The 19,877-nt window shown below is 38.4% G+C and overlaps 1 protein-coding gene across 49 annotated transcripts in view; it reads left to right on the forward strand.

Moving 5' to 3' along the window:
* The window catches only part of RIMS1 (regulating synaptic membrane exocytosis 1), a 527,235-nt gene that overhangs the window by 415,449 nt on the left and 91,909 nt on the right, over positions 1 to 19,877 (forward strand). For 23 of the 49 annotated variants that reach the window (XM_030555702.1, XM_030555712.1, XM_030555706.1 and 20 more), the window contains 3 exons: positions 1,457 to 1,569; positions 15,832 to 15,998; positions 19,215 to 19,358. The exons of 8 other annotated variants lie outside the window; for them this stretch is intronic. In XM_030555702.1, coding sequence (XP_030411562.1) covers positions 1,457 to 1,569; positions 15,832 to 15,998; positions 19,215 to 19,358 — 424 coding nt within the window. The remainder of the gene's footprint in view (positions 1 to 1,456; positions 1,570 to 15,831; positions 15,999 to 19,214; positions 19,359 to 19,877) is intronic. 18 more of the 49 variants (XM_030555709.1, XM_030555716.1, XM_030555732.1 and 15 more) reach the window with 1 other exon arrangement.

A 19,877-nucleotide genomic window follows, 5' to 3' on the forward strand; every position in this document is an offset into this window, starting at 1 on the left:
GTGACTTATAACTCAGTGCTTTTTGTTTTCATTTGTTTTCCCCTCACTGTCCTGGGTATTAACCCTCCAGAATTAATTACCTGACATTTTTTATTTTTAAAATGCATCTATATTTGAGAGATGGATATGTAAAAAAAAAGAAATTAATATTTTGACATCAGAAAATAAATTTATAAAGACATGTGTAGCTCAAAAGGACTGTGCTCAAATTTTTCCAAATTAAAAAATCGTCTTTGCTCTGAGACAAAGCAAGAATATTTCAGATGAAAAGGAGAATTTTTGCAGAAAGTTATGACCCTGTAAAAACTGACAGTCAGAATGGAAGTCTTAGGGTAACTTTAAGCATAGTGACCACTATAAGATTACTGGGGCCTAGTTCTACCACTTGTACTAATATTATGTAGTACTATATTCTGAGACTAAACTCTTTGATTCCAGTAGGATTGCTTGTGGAGTAAGGTGCTACTTAATGTGAGTAATGATGGCAGAATATATAGCCCATTAAGAAAAATATATGTAGCAGTTAATTTCTTTTACTTCTTTTAACTGGAGGCATCTTTTTACACAAACAGTATTTACACAAATACTGAGCAAAAGTATGGAATAAATGTGTTCTTTCACCCAAACACACACCATCTTTCACATCTTGCCCCCTTTATTTTTTCAAAGGTATATTTGCAAATATATTCAGTACTATCTGTGCTAACTACTTTCAAGGAAAGAAGAGAATGTTCTCTATAATACTACAGTTCTTTTTTAAAAAAAACAGTAAATATTACAATGGGAAAAAGTAAAAATACAAGAAAATATTCTTCTTTATTATTATATTATTATTTCTTTCCAAAAAAAGGAATAATGGGAAATCAAATAATATATTTCTAAGGTCCATGAGGCACAGCAAACAAAAATTATGCAAATTATTTTTGTATGTTTTATAGTCAGAGAAAATTGTTCCTCCTTATAAATGTTTTAGTCATAGTTAACGATTACTGTGTTTGAAGATAATGGTAGAAATTAATAACTTCTTATTTAAATATTTTTAGTATTGTCTGTTCAGTGTATTAACACTTAGAACATAACATTTTTCACAGTCAACAAATGTATGGTTAGAAGTATATGTATGCATATCCTCTGCATCCAGACAGCTTAACAAGCTTACAGTTCAGCCTATCAATTTAAATTCTTTTCTCTTTTGACATCTGTTACACTAGCTTGATAGTATATGGGAAATTTGGATATCTGTCCATTTTCAGGTAAAGACTCTAGGCAGCTGAAGTGCTTGATTTATTAATATTAGCATTCCTCTGTTCAGTGCTTACACTCTGCTTGTTATTGTATTGTTTGTATATTTCTTTGTTTTGTTGAGATGGAAATAAGACCAAAATTGCTGCTAAACCATTTATTTCTTTAGAAGTTTTCACCACTTTTAATAGGCTTCCATTATGTGTTTTTACAGCAAGCTTAGTAGTGGAGGAACAAACGCGACAGATGAAAATGAAAGTGCATCGTTATAATCAGACAGCAGGGTCTGGTTCTAGCCAAGAATATGAGCGTGAGCAATATACCAAGGTAAAGTTAGTAGTATTAAAACAATATTTGTTTGGAAAGGTGAAGGAGTAACATGGCTACTTAAAATATTATCCGATACTTAAGGGTATAATGTTTATACATTTTGAAGGAAGCTTTTTTGAATCAAAGCTTTATTATATCATTTTGACCCATAGTCAGAAAAGTGTATTAGATGTCAGTTTTTGAAGTAATCTAAAATGGGTTTGCACAATACAAAATGCTTTTGCAGATCCTTGTGCAGGGTGACATTTTTGCTTCCTAATATTGCTACACACATAATTTTTCTGCATGGAAATGCATGAAGGGATTTCATTTTCACAGTATGACTCAAACATCAGTTGAGTTTTGATCTTCTTTTCTAATTGAAATGTAAGATTTTCTTTTGAGACACAAATGTACATGATAAAGTTGCATTAAAAAGTTTAATCCAAAGGTTCCATATGGCAAATTTTCTTTACAATACATATATGTGCTTCCACAGCCATTTGATCTTTCTGCTGAATAGGTCTCAATTAGAACGCAGAAAATGACTTGTAGCAATCTATTATGCCTTTTACAAGCCAGGCCATAGAGGACAGAGTTGTCCATATGTGCATAATTGCTGAAGGTATGTGGCCTCCTGGAGCACTGAGGCAGGAAAGATGCTTCTGGAAGTCCTGAGGGAGAGGTACTTAGGGCTAGATCCTATGATTCCTTTTGAGAGAGACAGTATTGTTTCTATTTAGTGTAAATTAAAGACCATCAGAGGCAGAACTAACCACTCTGCTGCGGTACTAGAAGCATTCTAAAAACAAAAGTATTGCATTGAGAATATTGTATAACAATCATTTGCTTACTGTGGGGTGACAGTATGAAGATAAAAGCATACTGTAGGAAGTTATAAGCATACTGTAGGAAGTATTACCACCACCATAAACTAGCCAAAAATCATGAATAGGCCCCCCCAGACTCATGAGATTGTAAATAATATATTTTGGATTCCTTTTATTTGCTTTCTGGATTTTGAGCCTTTACTGTTCACATTTTTAAGCTTTTATTCACATGGACTAGAAACTTTAAAAAAAAAAAAAAACAATGAAAGCTGGGATTTTCATTCTCACTCCAGGCACTACAGCTCCAAGAAAAATGGCTAACCTTGCAGTAAAATCATGTTGGCATCGCTAGAATGCTTCAAACATGTAATCCACAAGCACGTAGTATCCGACTGCTAGACACATTCCTCCCACCCTCCCCAATCCAAAATACATCTCTCAGTGTTCCTGAGAACACAGCAACTTCCAGTTAAAATTAATGGGAGCTGCTGGTCCTTAATACTTCAAAAATCAGGCGACACACTTAGGCTCCTAAATCCATATTTAGATTTGAAAATGTTGGTCTTAGTATAATTAAAATGGAGAGCACATCAAATGTAGGAATATTTGTAACTGGGATATAATTTGTCATCAAATATAGAGATAAATACAAATAATCCCAGGAAGAGGAAGATAATATATTAGGCCACTGCGCTGTCAAATTGTGCTGAGCTTGAAATCCAAAATATCCTTAACATGCACCTGTTTAATGTTCCAGCTAATTAAAATCAGATATAACATCCAAGCTGATGATCATGTGTCAACTGATCCAGATATACGGATTTTACACTGTAACCTGTTATTTGAGGGGGTTTTAATCTCAGTTATTTTTAACTTGTCACAACTATATTGTGGTTTTTGCTCCAGTAACTTTGTCATTTTATGTGTTAAGGTCATTATTGCGCAGATAATATAATCCAGTCTGTTATAAATGTCTAAGGTATAAGTTTTTAGCCAAGTTCATTGTTCAGCCACACTAGAAAAAAGACAGGAGGCAATGCCTGTCATTTAATTAGGCTGCAACTTTATTCACTTATAATATGTGGGAGTGCCTATCAACAAATTTTACAGTGTAGGGAGCAGGATCACTTCCCTGCTTTTCCACATGTGGAAGCCCCAAAGCCCTTCCTCAGCTCCCTTAAAAAAGTCTAGAATCAGGATGGAGGTCGGTTCCCTGCTGATGAGATGTAGGAACCGCAAACACCACTTACTCAGCTCCCTTAAGAAATGCTTTCTTTCAAACTCTTTTCCAACACATTATATCCAGTAACCATATCCCTTCTGTACTGAGTACCTGCCCAGGACATCTGCCACAAAGAGGCACCAGCAAAATGCTTGGCCTGCTCCCCCACCTCTGCCTGGTTCCCAGATATTCACTGATTCCTTCCTGTTTTTGTTTTTAACCAAAGTGAACCATATTTGCATCCAGTGTCTGCTCCCAAAGAGTGTACAATGCACATCAGCTGGTCCAATAGCACACCTCTGCTTCCATGCCAGCTCAGGATTGCCTTACTCTCTAAGCAGATGTGAACTGCTCACCACCCTGGAAGTCCTGCCTCTGTGCCCAGTATACAATACTGTGCCTGCAGGTCCACACCACTGCTCACCTGACCTGTTGGCATGATTCTGAAAGTGGAAGTACAAGAAAATTAACTCTGATTTTCTACCTGGGGTCTCACATACATCTTGTGTACACTTGAATGTCATTACCTGAATTGCTGTGGCCCCTACTCTAGGTTGCACCCCTTATCCAGAAAAAGTGGGAACCAAATTCTTGCACCAGTAGCCCCAGCTTTGAAAGGCCCTTTTTGAAAACTGTAACGAAGTTGTGAGAAGCCTTCCATCACCATGGATAAAGAGGGGTCTTATGGGTCTCATTGCTATATAAGTCCGTAATATTCTTACTGGGCAATTCCTTGCCTCACCCCACAGCTGTAGCAATATAGACTCACCTTGCCCCCTTGATCAGTTTTGGAAATCCTTATGGTTTTGAAAACTGATTGCATTTCCCATTGTAAATTCTTCCATTCCAAAGTCCTTCCCAAAGTATCCCATGCTAACGCTGGCATTAGTTCACTGACTTTAAAAGCTCCAAAAATTGCTACCGGGAATGCAGCTTTGAACAGGGCTGCCTCCTGGTTGCTTCTGCATATTTGATTGAGAACTTGCACCAAATCTCTAAAGGCATGTCTACACTTAAAATGCTGCATCAGATAGCTGCACTGCTGGAGCACTTTAATGAAAATGCTCTAAACTGATGAGAGAAAGCTCACCCATAGGCTTAGTTAATCCACCTCACCGAGAGGTGGTAGCTATGCTGGCGAGATAAGTTCTTCCACTGATATAGCTCTGTCTATACATGGAGTTGGGTCAGTATAACTACATTGCTCAGGGATGTGGATTTTTCACAACCCTGAGCAACGTAGTTATACTGATATAGGTCTGTAATGTGGACTGGACCTAAGTGTTTGAACAGTGATGGGAGAATGTGGATCTTTTCTAGGACCCATGTCCGGAGATTACTCCACTAAAAACCTCTGGACTGAGAACCTACCACAAGGATATGGGTAACCCCTCATTCTACTGGCAACATAAGGCTCGATAGGCAACCAGAGATGGTAGATGACACTACTGGAGTACAGCAGAGTAGGCCATATCAATGACAGGCCTTCTGTCCTCTCAAATTTCACAAAATCATTAATATTCCTGTCACGGGCCTTAAACGTTATGGCACTACTGATCTCTGACTACCCTGAGAGCTGTAATACATCAAAATTCCAGAGTGCTACCGGCATCTGTTCTGGTTCCTGATTGCTCTCTGGTGCTAGTCTCTGATATTTGTCCATCTGAAATCAAGACAACACATTGGCTATGTCATTATCAATCCCAGGCATATGCTTGGCAGAGAAACATATGCTAAGATTTAGCCACTAGAATCCTAATGCCTTTACCAACCTCATGGCCCTGGGAGATCTGGAGGACCGGTGATTGTTAACATGTACCACAGCAATGTTGTCATTACAAAACTGCACTCTTTTGTTTCCAAAATATGTTCCCCAAATAGTTACTGCTACCAAAATGGGAAAGAATTCAAGAGCAGTATATCCTTCACTGTACCTTTTTGTATCCAATCTGAGGGCTATTTCTGGGCATGCCACCTGTCTTGATAAAATACTCCAAAACCTATTCCTCATGATGCATCTGAATGAACCTTTAAATCTGCCTCTGTCATCCTTTCCTCTCTCTCCAAAAAGACACTCTGTTGATACAAAAACTGCTCCAAGACCCTCAAATTCTCCTTCACCTCTTTATTAACACTTATGGTTAAAATGGTTGGGCTTTGCTATCCCCAGGACAAAATGCCCCAGGGCCACCACTTGGCAGCCAGATCCTGGTAAAGAGGACCTATTGACGACTGCATGAGGTATAAATACCCGACACACACACGCTCTTCTGGTCAGCAGGAAGGATAGTGCCCTTCTCCTGATCTGCCCCCACTGCTTCCTGTCCTTCTTGTCCATCCCTGTAAACTTTTCCCCTTCTCTCCACCTCTGGTAAGAAGCTCCTAAAGGGACAATGCTTTTTTTCTTCCAGCTAACCCTTCGCATGCTGGTTGTGGAGGGCACATTCTCAGCATTTTAACTTTGTAGGCATTCTTCAGTGATGAAATTCATTACCCTTAGCCACTGTAATCTGATATGTATATTGGTACAGGAAGAAGATTGACTCTTAGGCCTGGTCTACACTGGGGGGGGCGGGGTCGATGTAAGATACGCAACTTCAGCTATGGAAATACCGTAGCTGAAGTCAAAGTATCTTATTCCAACTTACCTCCTGTCCTCATGGCACAGGATCGACGTCCGTGGCTCCCCCACTGACTCCGCTACTGCCGCTCGTTTTGGTGGAGTTCCAGAGTTGACAGGGAGCGCATTCGGGGATCGATATGTCGCATCTAGATGAGATGCGATATATCGATCCCCGATAAATCGATTGCTACCCGCCGTATCCCCTAGTGTTATAATCTTTCCTTGTCTACAGCAGTTTTTGTGAGACAAACAAGAAACCATAGACTAAACCAGGGGTCAGCAACCTCTGGCACACAGCTTGCCAGGGTAAGCCACTGGCGGGCCGGGCCAGTTTGTTTACCTGCCGTGTTGGCAGGTTTGGCCAATCGCAGTTCCCACTGACCGCAGTTCATCAACCCAGGCCAATGAGGGCTGCAGGAAGCAGCGCAGGTGAGGGATGTGGGAGCCACGATTGGCCGAACCAGCCAACACGGCAGGTAAACAAACTGGCCTGGCCCGCCAGGGTGAGCCATGTGCCAGAGGTTGCTGACCCCTGGACTAGACAATTTAATACCAGTTATGATAAATATCTGATAAACCATATTAAGGGATATGATAGCTCTTAATTTAAGACTAGCTAGTGTGGTCTTTAGCAAGAGATGGCCATTTTCAACAGTCTTACTGGAGTTCTTTAAAAATCTTATTAATATGGTATAAAGCAAAAAACAATGAAAGCTATAGAAGATGGACTTATTTTTATGGGTAAAGACAAATTGTTGAGGTGATCTAATATAAATTTTAAAATTCTGAATGTGAGTGATGAAGAGTAGATGTAAAGAGAAATTGTTCATATTAGTTGCAAGCATATAGTTTGCCATCTCAAAGCAAAACCAATTCCCCCATCCCGCCACCAGTAGAGACAATGAGGCATATAATTATTGCTTCAGAGAAAGATGAGCCACTCTCCTTAGTGAGCTCGTGGCCAATTATGTGGTGCTGTACATAGGGGAAAATATTCCTTCACGGGTCCTGTAGTAATCAATTGACACTCCAAAGCATGAGATTTGATTATTCCCCTCTTACCATATATAACTGTAAATGTTCTGTTGGGCACAGAATTATCTAAATGCTGTTAAAATCCTCAGTGTTCTGCTGCATCATTATCTCCAGCAGTGAATTCCATATGCGAAGAAGTATTTCCCTATTTATTTAAATTATGCTTTGTATTATACATAAATTACTTTTCTTTCAAGCAGTCAGACTGCGACAAGACTGTACAACTTCCAAATCAGATAAGTTCATGGAGGTAGCTCCATCAATGTCCATTAGCCAAGATGGTCAGGGACATAACCCCATTCTGTTGGTGTCCCTAAACCTCTGAGTGGCAGAAGCTGAGACTGGATGACTGGGAATGGATCACTTGTTAATTGCATTGTTCTGTTCATTCTGTCTGAAGCATCTGACACCAGCCCCTGTAAGAATACAGGATACTGGCTTAGATGGACTATTGATCTGACGTAGGATGGCCATTATTATGTTCTGAGCTAAAACTGGTACATTTTTTCCAAGCATGCAGTTCTCTTCATTCTGGTGTTGGGATTCTCATTCACTCTTGCTATATGGTTATTTTGCACATTCGCAGTATTCAGCCATTAACCAGGCAGTGTGTTAGTATTTGAATAATTACAGTCCTGCTATTTTTCAGTAAACATACTGTGAATAAGCAAATCTCTGCATGAGGACCACTATAATCCTTCTCTTTGTGATTGTCTTTTGTACTCTGAATTTCAAGCTGTTTTGGAAGCCATGTAGATGCTGATTCAGCTCTTTAGTGGCTTCAGTTGAAATGGAAAAACTCCACAATTTACATGAAAGGATTAAATGAAAAAACAAAGAAAATGTTGCTGTGAATCTAATGAAAGGAAATTAAAAAAAAATTAAAGAATTCTTTGACTCATTTTCCCCTTTATTATCTAAACATCAGTAGGGCTCTTGTCCCCAGAACAACTATAATATGTTTGTGTTAATGCTACATTTTTGTTGCATGTGGGAGACTCACAGGCCCTTCTATAATGTGATTCTGGATTTACGCAAGTATGAGAGAAGAATTTGATTCAAGATCTTAATATGCATTTGTTATAAATATTACATACTCCACATATGCACAAACTCCAAAGCTATTCTTGTTCCAGTCAACACACAACACATTTTTAAAAGAGGTGTTTATTCTAGATTGCTACTGATGAGAGCTTTACAGTAATCATTTAAAAGGACGCCACTCTAGATTTAGGTACACTGCTAGCTCAGTTAACGCTTGGAGTATTTTGAAAGCATTTTGTTTAACGTAAACTTATTTTTCATTGAAGCCATGGGTTAAGACTTAATCTTTAGGAAAACTGCAGCACTTGTCACATCCAGCTCAAAAAAGGAGATATGACATTTAGCAGGGGCTTTATTTTAGGACCAGGCTGCGTAGATTTTGGTCTATACTTTAAGTCTTCCAGGAGAGGTGGATAGGCCATTAGCTTGGGATTTGGCAGATCTGTGTTACCCGGGGCAAGTCACTTAGTTTTTCTGTGTCTCAGGTCCACATCTGTAAAATGGGGATAAAATGCTTTCCTACCTCACAGGGTTTTTGTGAGGATAAAGCTTGCGAGGCACTCAGATACTATTGTAATGAGGACCATATAAGTACCTATGATATAGAGAAGCCTTACAGAAGGGCTGTGAACTGAGCAACTGTGTTCACAGCTTTGCATGCCACGCACAGAGGCTCCATAAAGGCTGGTGTATACAGTGAGCTTTATTGTGTGCTGCAGGAAAGCCACAGGATCTTGACTATGAAGCTGAATCCTAAGCCGCTTTACATCCCATAGTAGTAGGGAGAATGGGGAGAAAGAAGTAGAAATGAGCTTTGATCCCACTAAAAGATTAATGAAATGATCTGTGAAATTTGCCCTTTAACCAAGAAAATATTAATATCCCAGTAACAGAACTGGAATAAATCCAGCAAGAACATTCTTTTAGTTTGTGTCTCCATTATTTCTACTGAAGTTGTGTGTCTGCGGTTCATCAACCCCCTTTTTCTACTTTCACTGACATAGTACAGGAGCGAGCTACTCCATAGGTGGCAAGTGAACAGAATAACTGCAGTACAAGTTTACACTTCAGCTAGTTATATTGAAAGAGCGCTATATTTTTGTAACCCAGAACAGGAGTTATAACTAATGCTGTTACACAGAAGCAGGAATGGACTTCCCATCCTTGTTACTATTAATGACTAAAAATAGACCTATTGCCTAGAAGTTGTTATCAGAACGAGTACTGTATTCTGCTTTTGGGATGAGCAACACATTTTGGGAATAAAAACACCCTAAAGTACCACATATAGTTGGGAGAAAAATAATTGTTGCAAAAAATTCTCATGCTTTAGTTTATTGAAGCTTTACAAATATCTTTCTTTGATTCTTTTTTTGCTTTTGTGGCCATTTAAAAATGTGAGAAGAAACAAATTGATTATATGGATTTTCTTAAATAAGGTTTGGGGTCCACTTGGACAGCTGAAAGCATATTGCGATTCTACATGAATAAAAGACTCCTTCAGATTTCTGCTGGAGAATGCTCCTGAGCATTACTAGGCATTATAAAATGTGTCTAAATTACTGTGTATTTACCTTTCTTTCTTTCTTTCTTTCTTTCTTTCTTTCTTAATAGCAGATTTATCCTAGCCTCTTGGGCCCTAGTGGGGTTCTCTACCAAATTTTAAATAATAGTAATAAGTGGATCTCTTTCAGTCCATGGCACTTTTCTCTGTAGGGCAATGCCATGTGTCCTGCTCTAATATAATGGTATTCACCTAAATAGCATTGACTGATTGTTAAATGAATTAATATAATATTCACAAACAACGTTCAAGTTATATCTGTTGTTGGAAGTGTTATTTACTCCTGTTCCTAACTGAGAAAAATCACTTTTTAAAAATCATTGAAATTTGGCCTTTCTGGGTGGAATATAGCTTTTTCTGTCGTTCTTCCATTCGTCTTGTTTATCCTACATTAGCAAAATACCCTTTCAAGCACAATAAAAAAGACATTTGATTGGCAACAATACAATTTACTCATTTTGGTTTTTCTGTGTGGGAAGTTCATTAAGAACAGCGGAACAGAGTGTTTTCACTTGCACAGCCCACTGATTGCAATTCTGAATCCAGACTACTCCTTCCTGTGGGAAGTGGCCAAGGGAGGGAGAAAGCTTTACGAGGGTCTCCTACAGAGTCTTCTGTGAATTTTCTCTTGGAAAGAGTACCCATGCTTGCTTCTCTCCTTCACACAGAAAATTCAGTGACCCTCAAGGATCATAAGGTATCCTCTGGAGGCAATAAGCCATCTGTTTGGGACCTTGTGCCTCTGCACTGGCTCTAAGGCCACTCATTCCTCTTGGGCTCCTTGTCAACATAGGTGCTGGAAATACGGGTGCTCCTGCACCCCCTAATTTGAAGTGGTTCCCATGATATACAGGGTTTACAGTTTGGTTCAATGTCTCTCAACACCTCCACTATCTAGAATGTTCCAGCACTACTGCTTGGCAACGAATGCCTAACCTGGAGCCACTCCTGGAAGCTCCATTTAAGGGGACTTCCATAGTGCAGGGAGTATCTCACATAGAAGCTAATGATTCTCGGGCAAAGTGTTTTCTAAAATGGCTTGTGATTTCCTCTCGTGGGGCTTGAGTGTTGGGGGGATATTTTTGGCTGTATGTGTTCTAATAAATCCATATTTATTTAAACTATGTCCATGCAGCGTAAGGAATAGAATCGTCTGCTTTAAAATGCAGACCTCTGTCACTTGGGAATAGTAGAGAATCCTTATTAATGTCAGTAGCAGTACTTACACCTTTTTTGTAGGGCAGTCACTAGGAGGCAACAAGTACCACCCTTGAGCTGCTCTGACATTCCATCCAGCCCTGGCCACTGTATACCTGAATAATCATACAACACTGAGATTCCTTAAGACTATTGTTACCAAAGCAAAGAAAGGAATATAGTCAGTGTATATTAAAAGAGAAACATAGATGGCAAAAGAGGAAAGATGGACAAATCCCAAGGTTGAGAAAAGATACGTGACCACAACATTCCAGTGATGTGTAATAAAGGTGTTGCAGTCCAGGAAACCAACACACTTGAGCCACTCCTGAGATCCTGCTGCTCTTTAATATATGGAAACATGGAGTAAAAGAGACTTATTATGTTCAAAATGCATTGAGAGACTTTGGATGAGCAGTGTGGAGTATCAGTGGTCGCTGAGCAGCTAGACTAAGAATATGTGCTGGGAACTATGGAAAACTTATCTGGTATCAGGCAGAAGCAAGACTCTCATCCAAGTGAAAAGCAGAAAGACAGGGGAAGGTTATTGTGCTAGTGGTAACTCATCAAATGTCTCAACCTGGGTTTCCTATTCCATCAGTCTAGAGAAGACCCAGTCTCCCTATTGAACAGAAAATCAAAGTTTACGCTTGCATAAGGGATCCACTGTCACATTGTAGCTAGTTACAAAAGTTTTCAAAGGACATGAAAAAGAACTTACTAACTTTAAACTTTATTTGCTCCTCAAAGTCCAATCCTGGGCAGAAAAATCATGATTGAGAGAACAGATCTGCCACTCCTATCCTGGTAGGATTGCTCTGAGAAAAGGAGGAAATTCTAAAAGGCACTTGTGGGCTATTTATCCTGTTGAAGATGCTTAGAGTATAAATCCTTGGATTGGAATGAGAACTTACATTTATATTTTAAACAAAATGTTTTTATAGCATTGCCTGTGGGAAATCACTCCTTGCTTTGGCTTAAACAAACATTCAGGGTGAAATTCTAGCCCCATTGAAGTCAATGGGAATTTTGCCATTTATTTAAATAGGGTCAAAGTTTCACTTTCAGTTGAAGTCGGGAAGATTAGGGCTCTCCATACTTTTTAGATGGCACCTGCTACATTCTATGGGAGTTTTGCCGTGAACATCAATAAGAGCAGGCTGAGGACCTAAGTTTGTAACAGAATTTGGATTGAGGGGGCAGTTGTCCAATTTTTGAGCCTCTGTGAGTGTTGCATTTTACTACAGTAAGAAGAGAATTCATTCCCACAACTTATTGCATTGAGCTTCTGTAAATGTGAGCTTGATGGGAGGAAAATGTAATGGCATTTAATTTTGTGTGATTCTTTGTACTCCAAGCTATTACTCATCTCTTCCCATGTTTTCGCTCAGGGTCTTGCTGGTTTCACTACAGATTGGAGCTGAAAATTCACCCTTGCCAACCCAGTGCTTTTTCTGTCCTTTTCCTTTTGCAGGAATTCACACTCTCTCTCTCTCAGCTGTTTTTACACAAACCACCAACACCCTTCTCACAAACTCCAATTATAGACTGAAATTCCCAAGCAATTATATAGCTGTCCCTGGATCACACAGTGGTCAGTATGAACCCTTCAGTGTTTGATTCATACATTGGTTTGCAAACAGGATTGGTTCACAGTAGTGAAAATTGAGAAAGCTCTGACATTACAAGCACGGGATAAAAACCTTTAGATGTAATACATTTTAGTTCTGGGTCTGGTGTTGTTGAACATCTTTATTAATGACCTGGATGTAGCTATAGAGAGCATACAGATCAAGTTTTTGGATGACACAAAGCTGGGGGAGAGGGTTGACAATACTTTGGAGGATAGAGCTAAAATTCAGAGGGATCTTGATAAATTGGAGAACTGTGCTGTAGACAACAAAATGAAATTCAGCCAAGACAAATGTAAGGTGCTTCACTTAGGGAAGAAAAACCAAATGCACAAATACAGAATGGGGGGAAATGGCTTAGCAGCAGCACTGCTGAAAAGGATCTGGGATTTGTGATAGATTACAGCTTCAACATGAGTCAGCAATGTGATGCTGTTGCAGAAAAAGCAAAAGGAATTTTCATTGCATTAACAGCAATATAGCATGCAAGTCACGGGAGGTGACAGTACAGCTCTACTCAGTACTGATTAGGCCTCAGCTGGAGTACTGTGTCTGATTTTGGTCACCAATGTATAGAAAGGATATGGAAAACTGGAAAGGATCCAGAAGTGAGTGACAGATGTTCAAAGGGATGGAATGCAAACCATATTAGCAAAGGCTGAAGGAACTGGGTATGTTTAGTTTGGAAAAGAGGAGATTAAGAGGTGACGATAGTGGTCTTCAGATACTTGAAAGGCTGCCATAAAAATATGGTGAAAAGTTGTTCTCTTTTGCCACAGAGGGCAGGACAAGAGGCAGTGTGTTCAAGCTACACCATAGCAGATTTAGATTAACTCTCAGGAAAAACTTCCTAACTATAAGAACAGTAGGACAAGGGAATAGACTGCCTAGGGAGGTTCTGGAAGCTCCTTCACTGAAAATTTTCAAAAGGAGGCTGGATAGCCATCTGTCTTGGGAGGTTTAGACACAACAAATCCTGCATCTTGGGCTTAGACTAGATGACACTTGTGGTTCCTTCTAACCCTATGATTCTATTATTCTGTTTTTATACTCTAACTAATGTTGCTGATAGGCAAATGCTTGTGTGACTGAAAGAAAATCAGAGAAGTATTAATTTTCGCTTCTCTCCTCACAAACAAAACAAAAAGAGTATAAAAGTAAAATATGGCATGCTAAGGTGGGGGATGGGGAATCCACAATTTTTGAAATCATCCCTCAATGCTAGATTTCTGTAGTTCTGACTTCTACCATTCCCTGTATACAGCTTTGCTGTTAGGAGTTGGCTCTCTAAAGGTATTTCACAGATATGGCATTTGGAAAGTTGTAGATAATCGGTGTGTATAAGAGGGTGTGCACATGTGTGCACATACTTGAAAATATGTACATGTCTGTTTATACATATGTACACACATGCATAGTGTAGATCACAGATTACTGAAGAACAAGAGCCTAATAACAGACTTCTAATTTTCAAATGGAAGAAATCAGCATAAGGCAAAAGAAATTCAAAGGAAATTCAATCACTAAAACCCTCAAGCAGTTACCAGTTCCTTATATAACACCAGTAAGTGCTTAATATGAGGCACATGGGTTTAAAATATATAGAGTCTAATCTTGAAAAGTACTAAGGACGTGCAACTTCCATTGATACCTTTTGGAGCTGCTGGTCCTTAGCAACACTCAGGATGTGTGCAGTACAATTGAATATTGGTGAAAATGACTCATCCTGATTGTCATCGAATTCATTCGACAATCTGATTGTAGTGCACTAGTGTTATAAAGTATCTGAGAAATATGATTCAAATATATTTAAGAAACCTACCTTGTATCACAGAGGCTACAAGCAACAAATTATTATCTATTCTTCCTTCCCTTTCTTACCAGAAGATTTGTATGTGATTGACAGAGAATGAGGGGGAGGAGTTTCCTTCGGCCTTGAATTCTGGATTCCTGTTTACTCTTGCAACTCTGGGTCCTCTTTTTCCAATACCCACAAATTACAGGAGAAGGTGCATTTAGTGCATGAGCTAATGACAGCCCACACAGACAGTGTCTGTCACCCACCATGACGCTTTTCACATCTAAAAGCAGAAACTACAAAGTCACTCCACAAACTGAGCTGGCCATCCTTCCCCCTGCCTCCCCCCTCCCCCACTCCCAACACCATGAATTTCTATCAGAAATCTAAAAAATGACATCCTTAAGTGCCCTGAGCTCAACACATTGGATTTTCAAACTTGACTGAAACCCTGTGGATGTGTCATGTTGTTGTTTTTAAAAAGGAAGTCTTGCTTTGGTAAAACCACAGAATGAAAAGCAGTTAAGGGATTTATTGGGTGGAAATTTCTTCATTGCTTTCCCATAAAGTCAGATGAGGACTGACAATCAGAAGAGAGTGATTTTTAACATAAAGTAGATGGAGCAGCATGAAAATTCTGATTCAGAGCCTAAAAGAGGCTTCATCTTCCATTAGCATTCTATGATCAAATATCTTGGATATCATTTTAAACGCTATTTTTCTTGCTTGTGTTTTCTCAAAATAATAGACAAGTAGATCACAAAATGACATTGGTATGTATGTGTTACGTTATTTTAGCTACTGTGCTCAACCAATGAACTTTTCAATTTATTCAAGTACCTTTTCTCAGAGTAAGGTAAAGGATTCAAATATCAAGTAATTTACCACTTATTAATTATTAGCGAGGATGGATTTGTCAATCCATGATCTTCTTTTGATACATCCCAATATATCCATCTTTGGCGCATATAAAAACTTCAAAAGAGCCTTAGACAGTTGCACAGACACCACAGAAATGTCTAGAGGTAAATAAAATATTTTATTTGTACAAATCATAATTTGGTGCACTAAATAACAAAGAAAATATTCTAGTGTTCCATGCATCACAGTTCAGTTCTTTCATCTCAGCCATACATGACGGAGCCCATCTGCTTGAAGTAACCTATAGTATTTTCAGTTTTTTCAAGACATTATTATAAATATATTCACTTTTCTGAAGTTTTGGGGACTTTGTTGGCTATTTCAAGAGTTTAAAAGAATTGTCCTCATCATTTGTTGTTTGAATATATTTCACATTTTGAAAAGAAACCTCATACTTTCTTTTTTTAATCTTTAGTATAACATACAAACAGATCAATACAGAAGTTGTGATAACGTCTCTGCCAAATCATCAGATAGTGATGTCAGTGATGTGTCAGCCATTTCCCGTACCAGCAGTGCCTCACGCCTCAGCAGCACAAGCTTTATGTCAGAGCAATCTGAGCGCCCTAGGGGCAGAATCAGGTGAGTTTATGATGCTATTTTAAATGTATAAAATCTCCTTGTTTGGTGTAAAAATAAAATATAAGAATAAAAATAAAACAAGAAATATAAATTTTTATGATATATATGTATAATAGTATGTGTATATATATACACACACACACACACACACACACACACACACACAAACATACACGTGGTCATCCTAAATCTTTTGTGAAATGAACATATTTTTCCACCTTGGCATCCATCCATTTAAACAGGTAAACAAAAAATTCAGACAGGGCAAGAGCAAATTTTTATATTTGTGTAAGGAGAAACCCAAACTTGGAGCAAGCTGGAAATTAGTACTTTAAACTCTGATCCAGCAAAGCACTTCAGTGGTACTACTTACATGCTTAAAGTTGCACATGTGCTTAAATGCTATGGTGGACTGGGGCCTAATTTCTTAGTTTGTGTTGCCACAGAGGTCTTGATGCTGCCCAGGTGCCCATGCAATATCATGACTAACGGGCCTATTTCTATTAAGATCAAAGGCAGCTGAGAGAACTGTCTACCTAACAGGTCAGGGTTATTAGAGAGGAAAGTCAACTAGCTATGGTTTAAAGGGAAATTACAGGACCATCAAACAACTGCATAAGTGAAGGGCTGTTTCTTGAGTGTGTGTAAAGGAAAAGAATTGTTCTTCAGAATGGTAATGGTCAGTTTGCTGCCCATAGTACTGTTGCTGCACTTTGCATTTTCCATAAAAGGATTTAATTTTGCACCCCAAAAAAAACAAAACGCAAAATAAAAATCATTAAATGTTGCCAGATTTGCCTCTTTATTTTACCAATAAATCAATATGTATAGTTAACTTTTTCTCTCAGTGTGTCTTTGTTGTGAGTGTACATGTGCGTGTGGGCACATGCAAACACACACTGCCCCCAGCAGATAGGGAGGATTTTAGATGTATCTGTGTAGCCTTAAGCATCAGTAATCTCCTTTGCTGTGTTTTGGCCATAATTTAATCTCATTACCATACAAACAGGACTTATCTAGAAGTATTGATAAATTCTTTCAGTTGTTAGATTTCCACTTTACGGAGTTCATATGGCAACCTAATCAATGGTTCTGTTTCCTTTCATTTTATTCGATTTTTTTCAAACACAGATCGCTTTGTAGTATTTTTATAACTACGAGTGCTACAGCACTTTGGAACACAAATCTTTAGTTTTCCCCAGTTTCTCCTGGGGGTTGGGCTAAATTCTGCTCACCTTTCTCATGCAAGTAATTTCACTGGAGCCCATTGACTCCACTGCGACTTTTTGGTTACATAATATGAGTGGAAATTGAATCTGTTTAAGGAGACTAATTTTTACTTCCAGAAGCTGGTTCTCTTTCACAGTAGATTTTTTAAAAATCTGATTACCTTTTTTGTAAATCTATGATTTTAAGAGCCAGATTTAACTATTTGAGACTACTTGGGGTGCAAAGTACTATTCAACATAGGGTGGTAGAATGTGGCCCTAAATGAGGAATAAACTTGGCTTCCTTATATTTACTTTCAGTCAGTGTCTCTTTTAGATGTCTGAACAACAAGTGTATCAATAGGATATGAATACACCTTTTGGTACAATAGGAATTATAGGACAGGTTCATGCTATACTGAGCATGATTCAAATCTGAACCTGAGATTATTTTTAAACTAAACCTATTTTGTTGTAAACACTGGTATATAACCAGAAATTGTCCGAGGAATAAATGATTATGTTAATATTATTGTTTTCGTTATTTACATGTTATGTTAATGTTTTGCTTTCCTATTTCATATGAAGGAACACATAACTGGCTGGCTATGCCTGTGAAGCTATAGGGCATGTGAATAAGATTATTTCTATATCTCAAAAATTATAGCCAACATGTCATGGTATTGATTAGCTAAGATCTATTTTCAGTTGAAAAAATTAATAATGTTTAAAATATCTTGCAAACACTGTTTTTCCATTTCGCTAGAGCTCCTCACTACGGGGTTTGATCAAGCTCCACTGAAGTCAGTGGGAGCATTATGGTGTGCGTTCACCTTTAGAGCCCCCCTTCATGTCAGGAAGTGGCACTGCAGGGATTCTTCCTCTCTAGTAACCCTCCTGTGTCTTGGTTCTGCAATGGTCTGCTTCTCCGGCACAGCACACTGGCCAGTCCCCTTGTGGGGCTAACCAAAAACAAATCTCAACTCAACATAGCTACTTCGTCTTAAAGTCCATAATATAAGCACTAGTCCTTCATAGAGATCTGGGAAATATTGACCTCTGACCATGCCAGGTTACTTTGGTTAGGGCAGGGAGCTGGAGCCTTCCTTGTCCAGGCTTCACCCAGAACTGGTCTCTTCTTATATTATAGTTCTATGAACAAACCATAAAATAATAATAAGGTAACTATAGTTATAGTGTTGTTCAGTAAAAAATATGGAATTTTTTTAAAAGCATTTGAAAAAAATATTCTTAATCTGAACTGCTGTTCTTCCAAACTGAGAATCAGATCTTCAGTATCTTGCCCTCCTGAAACACTCATTAAAATTAGTGGGAGGTATCAGAGGAAAATTCTGGCTCCACTGACTTGAGCAGGGCAGGATTTCATGCCAGAATTGCAGGATCAGACATTATGATTAGACTCAATTTTGTGATATCAATAATTACCACCCTTTTACCCTCTTCAACTCTTTGTGCCAAATCCTGCAAGAATTGCGCACATGACTAACTTTCCTGAAGTTAGCAAACCTACTCATTTAAGTGAGACTGCTCCCATGATTAAAGTTATTCACATGCACAAATCTTTGCAGAGTCTGGTCCTTATTCATGTGAATGTTCCTTGTGGATATAAGCGCAATGAAGTCAATGAGACCAGTCACATGAGTAAATGTTGCAGGATCAGACCCTTACTACTTAATTATTAATATTTTTAGAACAAACTGTATCACTGTTTCAGACTTCCCTCTTTATCACATACTTATAATGAATCAGATCCTACGGTATGAAATCTTTAAAATTAAATAACCCATAATTCCTTTTCAGATGTAGTTTACAGTTGGTTACTGTAGTCATTCAAAAAGTGTTTCTTACTGAAATTTAAAGTCATTTTAATGTAATGTTGAAAAGTGTTTCATCGAGTGAATCAAGATGTAGCATCTGTAGTTCATTATTTTCAATTTGAGTTATCTACATTTAATTTTGCATGCCTGCATGTTATGACTATGGAAAGGTCAAAGTCCTTAGAGATCTGCAAAACTGATGGCAAAAGAGAAAGAAGGATATCATGGGAATTAGATGACCAAACGGGGCACAGTGAAAAGAAATTGGATATGGAAGACAAGAAAAAGAGAAGGCATTCTGTTGCTGATTTGAGGTAAAGGTTAGCTTCCTGTCCTCATGTGTGTCTGCTAGCTGCCAGCTCCTTCTAGTTTTAATAGTTCAGTAGCCTGTGGTGCTATACAAACCAACATTTTATGTGCAAAGCTTGCTTATCAAATGGAAGAGCAGAGGAAACTCATCCAATCCATGTTCCCACTCCCACCTTCATGAGTTAACATAATTTGCATCAACTTCTTCCCAGCGGCCATGTAAAGTCTGTTTTTGTAATATTGTGTATGAGGGTAGAAAGTATAACACGTCTAAATCATGTGAATGTAAGCATGAAGGAGGGAGGGGAATTTACAAATACAGGGCATGCCGGCTGATTTTAGAGAGAATGTAGCAAATTAGATTGAAGTAATAACTTTAGTTAATATTAATAATTAATAGTTGTGTGAAATGAATATTGATAACGCCCTTTTTGACTGAACCAGGGAGCATTAGCTTACTAATGTAATACTGAGTTCTTTTCACAGCATACTTTTTACTTTAGACAATTCTTTCAAATCAAGAC

The sequence above is a fragment of the Gopherus evgoodei genome, chromosome 3 (assembly GCF_007399415.2).
Source record: "Gopherus evgoodei ecotype Sinaloan lineage chromosome 3, rGopEvg1_v1.p, whole genome shotgun sequence".
Lineage (NCBI taxonomy): Eukaryota > Metazoa > Chordata > Testudines > Testudinidae > Gopherus > Gopherus evgoodei.